A 12,317-nucleotide genomic window follows, 5' to 3' on the forward strand; every position below is an offset into this window, starting at 1 on the left:
ACCTTCTTCCCTGGTCCCTTCTCTTGGTGTTCCACCAGCTGCCAGGACACAGAGGCAGGTGCGGATTCTTCGGGCTCGTTCGCTTCAACTAGGATCACTTGACTTCCTCGAGGAATCATCCCAGAATTCTTTGCAACAGTAATGGCTGTCTGAAGGTTATCACCTAGACCACAAAGAAAATTAGTTAACCTTACGTGTAACCCTCCTCCCTCGGAGTGTCCACAGCACTTTGTTTGGTACTATCTGGTACCATTAAACACTCTTGCCTAATACCAACTGCGCACTTAGCGACCTGGGTAGGTTCTAAAGATCAAATTGTTATACAGAATCAGTGCTATAAGAAAAAGGAGGATGACCCATTAGAGCATGAACCACAAGACGCCAACATCATTGTACAAGTCAAGTGACATATTACATAATTACTTGTCAAACCAGTGAGAATCATGGCCCAGCTGTAAGAACAAAGAACTGACCCATCACAGCCAGTTACTTCGCCCCCCTCCCACCTCAGTGGCCATTACTGCCAGGTAAATGCTGTTAATGGGCAAAATGGTCAAATGGTTGCTTTTTCACTCTCATTATAAATGTGAAAGGTTGGCTAATGAGGCCATCAGTAAGTGGAGTGGATGTGTCTTTTAGAACCCTATTGGTGTAGTGGATGAGACTCTGGGCTGCTAATTGCAAGCTCAGTGGTTCAAAGCCTCCAGCGACTCTGGGATGGGAAGATGAGACCTTCTGCTCCCCTGGAGTTTACAGCCTCCGAGAACCAAAGGGGCAATTCTACCTGGTCCTGCAGTTACAGCTCACTTGATGGCAGCGCATTGAGTTTTGTGGTTTCCTTTTATCTTTTCCCTCACTGCAAAAACTATATTTGCATCTCCCTCTGTCCATTCAATCTGTAACATTGTATGTGGCCCATTGCATATTTCCAGAATAAATACATAAATACATGCTCAAAGGCTTTGTGACGAATTCTCAAGAGACAGACAACTCTTAGTGGTGAACATAATATGGCTCCCCCCTGCTAGTGTAAAACCAGTCTCATGATTCCAGTTCAGTAGAGAAAAGAACCTAGTGGCAGGCCATGTGTGAGTTTGACAAGCATATCTCAGGCGTGGCCCCACTGCCCTGAGAAAAGTCAACCAGATTCTCAGGCTTTTCCACTGAGGTCTCATTGGGACCTTTGATGAAAACATGTCCATGTTTATGCCTACCGATTTCCCTAGGGAGATTAGCTTCGCAGACACGGGGGAGGAGGAGTGGGCATTCAGCAGAAAATGAGACAGGTCCTGCCTCTGAAGGCACAGGTGTCCCAGGGCAGTGTACCACAGTTAAACAAACTCGATGGCAGAGTCTTTCCTCTATCTACTTGGGCCAGCAGACTCACTCAGCTATTTCCATCCCGTCTTGTTCTTTGGGTCACAGTCTACTCAGGGTGTACAGCCGGCAGAGGCACCTACCTGTGATCATCACGGTCCTGATGCGGGCCTCGCTCAGCTCCTTCAAGACGGGGGTGGTTTCCTTTTTCAAACGGTTCTCCATGATGAGAAGTCCCAGGAATGTTAGCTCACACTCCACCTCCTCCCTGGGGTTCACGAGAAAACGGGATTATTATGAGAAAAGTAGATCGACGTCCTGGGCTCGAGTCATGGGTCACAAAAGCAGGTCACTCCTTACAGAGAGATGGTCAGTTCAAAGCTATCTCCAGCTGCCTGGAAAGAAAAGCGAGGTGATTTGATCTGCACACATTGGCTAACTAGGAGCTGGAAATCACTCCATTGCAACTGGGTTTGGGATTTTGTTTACTTCTTATATAACAACAATGTGTTTGTTGTGTTTTAAAGGATTGTTTGTGATTTGTATCAGTGTGATACATGCCCATTTTTAAAACCTCAAGGGAACCCAAAGGCTCCATAAAACAAAGCCCCAATTGTCCTTGCTTTGAACAATGTCCTTCCTTCTCTCCCTTCCTCCCTCCCAGAGGCAGCAACGTTGACATTTTGTAGCTGCTGCTTCCGGTTTTCAACTCTTTAAAAAACCTGTTTTTTAAAATGTGCTTCTCTTTCCACTCTTCTAGGGTTTAAATTTTTTCAGTTAAGCATATATCTTTGGGATTTTTTTATCAGCAGCCTTTTTAAAGCTTATAATCATTTAAGTTGATGAGATATGTATTAAGTACATACTGAATACAAGACAGTGTAGTAATTATTGAATGTACAATCATTCATTTGGGGCTCCATCTGTAACCCCCAGCAAATATAAGGCATCAGCCACCGCTTGGACACGTGCTCAGAATCTGTCATTGGAGGCTGGGAGTCTAACTGGGCTACGTGAGTTACTTACGTTACCTCCCTTCTGCAATGGAATGCAATCTCAGATGGCTTTTTTTTTTTTAGGTAAATTTGAGGCCCGAGAGTTCTTGCTCACTCTCTGTGTTCCATTCTATGTGCAGAGATGCAGAGAGAGAAAGGAAGAGGGAGGAGTGGGAGAACCAGGAATCCAATTGCTCTGTGCAATTGCGGTCCAGCCCTCTGTGCTCAACCCTGAGTCTCACACCTGCCTTCCACGGACATGGCCTGTGCAGGTCTTGACCTCTCCAGAGCCCTGCAGGGGGAACCAGCCTTCCTCTTGACATGTGCACTTCTGCCTGTGGTGTACACTGTGGTGCTTCATTCCTGCCGAGCCAGTTACCACTCCCCCTGCTACTTTACAGCTTCCAGGAAGGTGTTGACATTGCTCATCTGGAAAGTGACTTCTTTAGTCCCCTTGGGCAATGGTGCTTTACTTTTGTGTGAGCAGGATGGGGAGGGAAAGGAAACAGGCACCTGGTCAGCAAGCCTTCTTTAAACATGAGATCAGACTTGACTTTCCTAATGGAAAATAGAATTCGAACATGAACGAAAGCACAGGTATAAACGGGTGCTCACTCTCTGGAGAGAGTGCAAGCTTCTGCGTCATTCATCCCCAAGTCCTTTTACTAAGTAACTCTTTTGAGTTAGATATGACATTGAGCACTTTGGTGAATGCCAAGCAGGTATTAATCCTGACTTTAGGGATCTCAGGGATAGCTGAAAGAGAAGCCAGGTTAATACTGTGCTGGAGTTGAAATCCTGGGCTCTAGCTTCGAGGAAGGCGACAGTGGGCGCTCTAAATTATTATTTTATTTTTAAGTTTTAGTTTGTATTTTGCTTTTAACTCACTACCCATTAGAAAACTTATCTAAATATGCTTTTAGTCTAAGAAACATCTAAATTCTGGTCTTTAACCTACGTGAAAATAGTAATGAAATTCCAAGAAGCATAATGGGCTCCTGGTCATCTCTGGGAAACCGGAGATGGTTGGAAATATAGCATATTTTATCCTCATTTGAAAAAAAAAAAAGGTTGTGATGTTTAATCCAGAACAACACCGCTTCATTTGTAGGTGGCGGCTGGCTGGTGGCCGAGTTTCATCCCAACCATGACATTTTTCTTCACACGTGACCTCAGACTTGTGTTTTGAAAAATTACACACTCCCCTGACCTTGATAATTACACTCAAGGGAAGTTAAAGCCTTAAGCCCTTGAATGCTAAAGCTGAGTATGCCACCAGTCATGTATTTCAAAAGGAGCTTCATGATTCTACATGGAAGACTCCATTCCTGTGGCTAAAAGGCCCCTTAGGGGTCACGTAATCCTACATTTGGTAGATGGGGAAGGGCTCAGAGGCTGAAAGGGTGATCTGAGAGTAGAAGGGCGGGGGTTGCAAACAGCGATGCTGAATACCCAGGATATGAGGGCCTTACACTGGATGGCTAATTATACATCAAGGAGACCTCCTTATTACCAAAAAAATCCAGTATAAATGAGACATAGATGACTTGCTATTCCATTTCCCACTGTAGTTATTGATGTACTCCTTTAGTGTAGATAATCCAAAAATGAAAATTCTGAGAGATGTTCAGAGAAAAAAAGGAAGTATCCTCTACTGTGGGAAATTCATCTCCCTACCATAATTAAGGATGCTGAATTTTGTTTCAGATGAGGAACTTAATTTGCACTCACTACCTACACGGATAGGAAATAATGTAATTTTGAGTCCAGGGTTTTCTGGGAGTCCTTTAAAGGGGCTACCTATCTCATTCCCATAACCCCCTTATGTGTGGGTATGTATATAAGTCACCCGTAAGATGTAAGGTTGAAGAAGGGTTTGGTTGGTTTGGGTGGGATAGGCGTGTGGACTGAGGTGAGCAAGGTGCTGTGCCAAACAGATAAACGGTACGTAGTCCACTCCCATCGCGACTTGACCAAGCGCTCCCGGTCTGAGACAAATGCTCATGTCCGAGAACCTCTCCTGTGATGCAAGCTGTTCGTCCACAGGGTTCGTTGACTCCATGCAGACAGACTGTCCTAGTGCCAAGTCTTACCTGGTGACATTCACCACTTCTGAAAGCATCCCCATCTTCAAGACTTTATGGGCAAGGGCAATGACACGGAAGCCTTGCATTGTGTAATTCCTCAGCTCTTGGGAGAAATGGCTGGGCACTGTAGAGACAGAGGAGAAGGGTAACTGCAAGCCCAGTTGGATGGTTGCATGCTGTCCAGCTCTTTAGAAAGCTGCCAGACTACCATCTGGTCCCACCACAGGTAGGGCTCACTCCCTGCTGTGAAGGACAATGAGCTACTTCTCCCTAATGGCTTGTGGCCATCAGTCTGCTCCCTGTAGGTAGGGTTCACACCTTACTGTTAATGGTTCCTATAGAGAGCCAGAGAACAGATCAAACCTGCTCAGTGACATCCAAAGGTCGGCTGCCATCCTGAATCTAGGATCCGCCCATCCTGTCACATGTGTGCCCCCAATCCCTCCCCTTTTTATTGCATGTGTACTCCTAGATCATCCCCCTCCCATTACTGTATTACCTATAGCACAACCCTTTCCTGTGACGTATATCTTCACCTATAATTAGGGGGCTTGCATGTCCCCAGAGAATATATGTCTTGATTAGCAATAAATCTCTCTCTCTCCTCTCGCTCACTCCCCTATTCCCTTTCCTCTTGTCCTCCTTCCCCTCCCCCTCTCTACTGCCTCCAGTCCCTTGTCTCCATAGGGACCACCAAGCAGACTACCCAATGGGGCTGAGGTGAGCAGCTACCATGATATGTGTCTGACTCAATTATTTCAATCTCTCCTCTGGCTTTCCTTATTTGCTATGACTTTATCATAATCTATATCTATGTGTGTATTTATTTAATTGTACAATTGCACCTATCGAGCCCGCGATTAGTTGTGGGGGACTGGCCTTCCCCCACAGTCTTTTAACCTTCAGTCCAAAGCAGAGCACTGATGGAGAAACTATAGCTTTGGCCAAAGGTCAAGTACACCCATCCCACGGTGCTCACTAACTGCCTGAGTATCATGTGTACCCAGAGTTTTCATACTTGGATGAATGAGGGAAGTTGCCGACCCTCCGGATAAGGATTGTAAAACTACAACCCATATGCGTAGTTCAGCCCATTGCCTATTCCTGTAAATAAAGCTTTATTGGGACACAGATTGGTTACTGCTGTCCTGCTATAATGGTAAGGTTGGGTAACTGAGACAGACACTGTGCGACCAGCAAAGTCTAAACTACTTACTAGCTGCATCTTTAAAGAAGACATTTGTTAATTGCTTACTTTAGGTGAGAGGTAACTCAATTGTTGGCAATGTAATCATTATTAATATTTAGAATCTGTAAAGCTTTATGCTCAATGCTGTGTCTCTAGGGGAATGAGGAGGAAGCTTGGTTAATGGAAGGTACAGTGGTTTAGGTATCAAACCACCTGAGTTCTAGGGTCTACCCTATTGTCAACTAGCTCTCTGACCTTGGGCATGTTAAGTTTTTCTCAGGATCTCATTTTCCCACTCATAACTACAGGGGGATACCAGGTCAGGATGTCCCCAGTCAGCTTGTTGTGGTTGCTTTTGTTCGTTGCCATCATTTTGATTCTGACCCCTGCTGACACCAAGTGTATAGGGTAGAACTGCTCTGTATGGGTTTCTTGGCTGTGACCTTTTGGAAATAGATCACCAGCATATTCCCAGAGGTACATCTGGGTGGGCTCAAGCTGCCAACCTTCTAGCTAGTAGTTGAGCCATGCAGTTTAGGTTTTTTATAATTCTAAAATAATCCTGGAGATGGGATCTAATTTCAAGAATCTCCCAGTTCTCTCTTTCTTTTCTTTTTAACTTTTTATGGTGAATTGGACAAAGGTTTGACACAGCAGATGATTGGTTGTACTGATTCACACATATTCCCTTTCATCCCATTTATTGCAGTCGCCCCATGTCACATCACCCAACCTGCCGCCTTCCTGTGTGTGCCATCTCCATTCCTCTGCCTTCCTGCCAAACCCCTCTGAATTCTGGTCTTTGGTAAATGCTGCCACCTTAATCTCAGTGTATTCTAAAGTTTGCACACCTCAATACTGCTATTGTCCCTCTTGTAGATCTGTCTCTTGTTTGGCTGAAAATTGAGCCCAGCACGATATTTCTTAAATTCAAGAGAGAGGAAAAAAAAGTCACTGAAAAATGATAGTCATGCTAAGAATCAGAGGTTATGACGATAGAAATCGTTGGAAGGGCTGCCCGACGAATATGAAGGCGATAAATGGCAAATCCTTACTGGTAGAAAAGAGCAACAGAAACCACTTAAAACCTTAAGAAGATAATAAGTTGTATCTGTATAAGAAGAGAGCGAGCAGTCAAGCAAGAATGGATTTGGGAAAGAATCGAGTTAGAAGAATCCAAGGGAAAACGACAGCAAAACCTGTCCTTGCAAAGGTACAGAGAGACAACAAGTGGGGACAAGGTGATGCAATCATTCACCACTTCTAAAATTCTGTGCACAAGCTGACTGCTATCAGCAATCATAAGAAGCATATTGATGAAAATCAAGAGGAAGAAAAGGCTGACTTTATCCAAATGAACTCATTTGGATGCCACAATATTCTTATAAGTCCAGGCAGCTGCTTTAAGAGTGCATCCATTCCTAAGCCTAAGAAATGATCTGAATCAGCCAAAATCTGGCCCAGTGAAATGAAATTACTGTGAACATTTTCAATTACCTTGCTTTAATAACATCTCATTTACTCTAATCACATTTTCCCCTAGAAGATTGATCTGTTCTATGTTTTCATCCCTTCAATCTGTCTGAACCCCCATCTGTGGAGCCAGCCCCATGAGGGTGAAGAAGCACCCCTGTTTACAGTAATCTGGTGCTTCCTTGGATCCGTCTGAGGGCTGTACACTCGCAGCCCCAGGTAGTCTGACCCCTGTGAGTCCCCGAGTCAGCTCCTGATGCTCACTTCCATCTCCTTCCCCAGCTCCCCATTGGTTATGTGTCTTTGGCTGGGCCATCTCTCCATATAGACTCCCTGCCATGAAATGATCCCTCTGCCTTGCTGAATCAACCTCTTTCTATCCACCCATAAAACGATCACTCCCACATTCATTGATTGGGTTTGTATCCTTTCTGTGTTCAATTTTTTCAATGTTTTGCCTCTTAACTGGGCTGCCGACATAACAACATCTGTTATGAAGCCATAAGAACTAGATGGGTCTGGCTAACAAACTAAACATTCTGACCAAAGGTTCTAGAGCAGCATCCTGATCAAAAGGGGAAAATTTTAAACCAAAATCTCAAATTCTCATGGAATTCACTTTCTGGAGTCAATGAGACTAGATGACACCCACAAAATGATCACCTCAAGGTAATATTTAATCCCTAAGCTCAAAGTCACCTTTATAAAGATACCTATGCATACATACACACATTTATATGTATAGATCAGTAGTTTCCAGGGGTTATATATGTTAATATTTATATAATTATATATATCACTGGCTTTCAGGGATTCTGAAAAAGGCAAAGAGAAATGAGTAAGTGGAGCACCAGAGATGTTCAGGGAAGTAGGACTCTTCTGCTTGATGCTATAACAGTGGACACGATGGTCTATTGTAGGCACATGCCATTGTGCATTTGTCAAAACACAGAGTAAGCCTACTATGAATTATAGCCTTTCATCAATCATAATGTATATTGTGAGATTGATTTAATAATCATATATTTACTCGGTTCATCAACTGTAACAGATGTACCATACAAGCTGTTCATGGCAGAAGGAACTATGTGTGTGTGTGGTAGGGGAAAGGGGCAGGAGGAGATATAGGGGCATTTCTTGTATTTTTGGTGTAATTTTTTTATAAACCTAAAACTGCTCTAGAAAAAAATAGCCCTGGGGTTTGTGTATATGGGTTTCATGTCCTGGCAGAGAGAACTGTCAGTACCTGTTTGAGATCTGCAGAAGGTGGCCACCATCTCCGGGGCACCCTTCATGTAGGCATGGAAGCCATCTTCCCCAGCCAGCTGAGCGACCACAGACATCCTCTGCAGGCTCGAGGAAAATGGAAACTGCAGCAGGACGGTGATGGATTCCACGGGACCCTGCGAGCAGCCAACACAGGGGCACTTTGAGAAGCTTTTAAGGGTGATGTAGCAAATGCACCCCCAACAATATGGTCTACTGTGTGAAGAGGTACCATCCTGAGGGACCCCTGGGCAGGATGAAATGGCAACTCATCTTTTACTGACTCTGCGGTGACTTCTTCACCAAGATGTTTGGGGTATCAGGCCTTCCCCTCAGCTGACTAGAGAGCTCTTGTCACATTGTCCCACAAACAGTCTCTGCTCCCTCCTTGGGACTCTGATGGCTATCTCCACTCCTTATCACCATGCATTGCACTTATTTGCACCTGTAGTGATTTTCTACAAGATTACATGCACCTGCCTTCCCAAGTCCAACATATGTAGTTTTTAAATCGCTCCACCTTCTAAAAGCGTGGTTCTTTAATACATACAGGTACTCATTGAGTGTGTGTCGAATGAATTAATGGATGAATACAGGGCTTGGGGAATTAAAAAAAAACCCTATGGAAATAGAAGTAATTTCTGCTGTTACTTGCGATTGAATCAATTCAACTCATGGTGACCCCGTATGTTACAGAGAGGAAGTGCTACAAAGGGTTAACGTTCAGTGTTTAACCCACAGCACCACCAGGCTTCCTGCCGGGGACAGGAGTGTAAGAACGCAACTGCATGAACATCAGGAAGGTCTCATCAGTCTTAACAAACTACAGGATTTACAGAAACAAACCGTACCTGGCTGGCTCTTGGCCCTGGCTTTATTACCGCGCCTGAATCCGGCCTGCCCACTTTGCTGCCTGTGGCATCGTCCGCACTGCCATCTTCCACTTTCTGTTTTAAAAGGAAAACATTCATTAACTCCCTTGGAGACAGGAAATAAAGAGACATCTCTGACTTGCACTGCACTTTCATCTTTTCAAAGTTCTTCTCACTTATTTTCTCTTTGAGATGAATTGTCTTAATACCTTTGTCCAATTTCTGTTGTGTTGGCTTGCACAAAGAAGCTTTGTATAGAGTTGCAAAAAGCCAGAAATATTGTAAACACCAAAGTAGTAACTGAGGCAAGGTGCTGGCAGCAGGTCAAAGGCTCTTCTGACGTGTTCTGTCTAGTTATCGGAGGAGGGTTGAAAGGAGATTGGCTCTTCAATAGAATGGGAACTTTTACTCTCACCTGAGCTAGGAAGCAGTCTGACATAAGTCTTGGACTCCTTTGCCAGGTTAGATAAAGAATTAGCAGTTTATCTATCATAGGTAAGAAAAACATATTTGGAAATACTTTGGATGTGCCACAGTAGTAATGATGCCTTCTGACAAGTCAGTATAATAATAATTTTTAAAAGGGGAAGGTATTGGATACACCAATAGATGTTGCTATTTTTAGGAGCCATAGAGCTGGTTTCAACCTACAGTGACCCTACAGACAGCAGAAGGAAATATCGCCCACCTCTGCACTGTCCTCGCCGTCGTGGCTCCAGTGGAGTTCCTTGTTACAGTCTCTTCGAGGGCTGTCTCTTCTGTTGCTGACCCTCCCTTTACCAGGCACGACGTCCTTCTCCCAACACAGGTCCGTCCAACTAGCACGTCCAAAGTACATAACCTGATGTTGCTCTATGCTGCCTTCTAAGGAGCTCTGTGTGCTGCCTTCAAGACAGAGTTGTTTGTTGTTCTGGCCACCTTTGTTAGATTCGGGATTCTTTGCAAACACCAGGCCTATGAGACGATTGCTAAAACAATGGCTTTGGGCAGGCACTCTTGAGCTCTCAAAATAACTTCTTCCGGTTTTTAAAATTTAAAGGGCTCTTTTGCAGGAGATTTGCCAATGCACTACAACCTTGGATTTCTTTCCTGCTGGTTCCATGGGTTTCCATTATGGATCCAAGCAAAATGAGTCTCTTGGCAACTTCAATGTCTTCTTCGTTTATCATAATGTGCATGACGATGTTGCTTATTGGCTCAGTTGCAAGGAAATAACGTTTTGCTACACTGAGGTATATATAATCCATATTGAAAGATGGAGTCTATGTGGGTACAAGAAGCCTTCTAATTACCAAAATATATTCAAAATACATTCAACTTGAGACCGCTCCTAATCCAGCTTTAATATGTGTCTGGATTATCTTAAACTCAGAATAATCTTACATTTGTATTCTTTGTTTGGCATGATACAAGTGTCTTTCCAGGTAGTTCTTCACAACAAATACTCAAGATTTATGTTCTCAGACAAGGTCCCAACTTCTTGTCCACTGTATTCTTCTGTGGTGGAGTTTTCTCTAACACCGTGAGGACCAGATCAAAGGGACATGGAGTAGACATGACTCAATGTAACTCATCATTTTATGTCAACCACAACCATGCTGCTGAGGGCATTGGTTATAAAAAGTAAACCAGTTCCTCTCCATTGAGTTCCAGGGAACTGTTTGCAGTATTATCTTTATATCAGATTTTCCCCCTCTAGGGAAATTACTCAATTTTAGCTTACTGATATCAGGAAATCCCTTAATCATCAGATTTCCCCTTTTTATTGTTTTGGCTTCCCTCAGAAACGAAACCAAATTCACTGCCATAAATTCAATTCTGACCCATAGCAACCTTGTAGGACAGAGTAGAACTGCCCCCGTGGGATTCTGAGAGCATAACTTTCCAGGAATAGAAAATCTTATCTTTCTCTCCAGAGCAACTGGTAGCTTTGAACTGCTGGTCTTATGGTTGGCAACCCAACGCATCGCTAAGCCAAAATTTTCTACCATATTTTATTTATTTATTTATTTTAGGCTCAATTCAATGTGCTTGCAATCATATCTTTCCTTTCTTTTGCACCTGTTTTTAAGGACTCTACTGTATTCCGTGTAGTTTTAGAAACTTTGAAGAAGGTGTTTTTGTTGTGTATAGTCAAATCCACTTGAACTTAGAGAGTGGCACCATCCCAGAGGATGTATTTCCTAGTTGGGCTACAAACTGCAAGACCAACAGTTCCAACCCACCAGTTGCTCCACAGCAGAAAGACGATGCTGACTGGTCCCCTAAAGACTCACACTCTAGATAGGGTGGCTGTAAGTCAGAATCAACTCCACAGCTGTGAGTACTTTTTATGGAAACAGATAGACAAGCCTTTTCTTGTGGTTCAAACTGCTGGCCTTTGGTTCACAGCCAAGTGCTTATTGATTGGATCAGCAAGGCTCTTTGATTGAGTGATTGATTGATTGAGTCCCTTCATTTGTTTGGCACTAAATGCGTATAGCACATAGTCTCACGGGTCACCCCAACTTCTTGTTTGAAGCATTCTTCCCCAAAAGGCCCTGAGGAGATAACATATTCAGCATTTGGTACTGGATTTGAGGTCACCCAGCTAGAGAATGGGGCAGTCCAGAAATCTTCCACACGTGCCCAGGACACCACCAGGGTAGATTTCTACCCTTCCAGTATCATTCATTCCCTCTCCGTGCAGCACAGGGACCTGGTCAGACCTGCAGTTCTTCCTTTTGTGTCTCGACTCATGCTATCCCATACCATAATCACAAGTGGGTTGTAGCTATTTAGATTCAAATTTAATTCACATTGAAACTTCACTTCTCAGTCACATAGTCATGTGTCAAGGTTCAATCGTCCCTTGTAACGAATGCCTGCCTTATCGGACAGCCCAGAGACAGAACATCCCCATCACTGCAGGAAGTTCCTTTGGACCTCACTGCTCTGGACCACTCTTTTTTAAATCTTAACAATTTCATTGACATATAATTCACATATCATACAGGTCAATTGCTTGAACCCAGGAGAATGAGCCATGCGGTTATTGAGTGATCCACAGAGGTGGAGCTGGGGGACTTTAAGTTACTTCATTGGAAGACTTGCATTTGCTGACCCACAGAGTTTGAGC

The 12,317-nt window shown here is 43.8% G+C and overlaps 1 protein-coding gene across 1 annotated transcript in view; it reads right to left on the reverse strand.

Moving 5' to 3' along the window:
* ATP13A5 (ATPase 13A5) overlaps positions 1-12,317 on the reverse strand; it is a 114,979-nt gene that overhangs the window by 43,721 nt on the left and 58,941 nt on the right. Inside the window, exons 15-19 of the mRNA XM_075555886.1 lie at positions 9,179-9,274; positions 8,308-8,464; positions 4,406-4,523; positions 1,461-1,585; positions 3-163 (exon numbers count right to left, since the gene is read on the reverse strand). Coding sequence (XP_075412001.1) covers positions 3-163; positions 1,461-1,585; positions 4,406-4,523; positions 8,308-8,464; positions 9,179-9,274 — 657 coding nt within the window. The remainder of the gene's footprint in view (positions 1-2; positions 164-1,460; positions 1,586-4,405; positions 4,524-8,307; positions 8,465-9,178; positions 9,275-12,317) is intronic.

Source organism: Tenrec ecaudatus, chromosome 8, assembly GCF_050624435.1.
Source record: "Tenrec ecaudatus isolate mTenEca1 chromosome 8, mTenEca1.hap1, whole genome shotgun sequence".
NCBI lineage: Eukaryota > Metazoa > Chordata > Mammalia > Afrosoricida > Tenrecidae > Tenrec > Tenrec ecaudatus.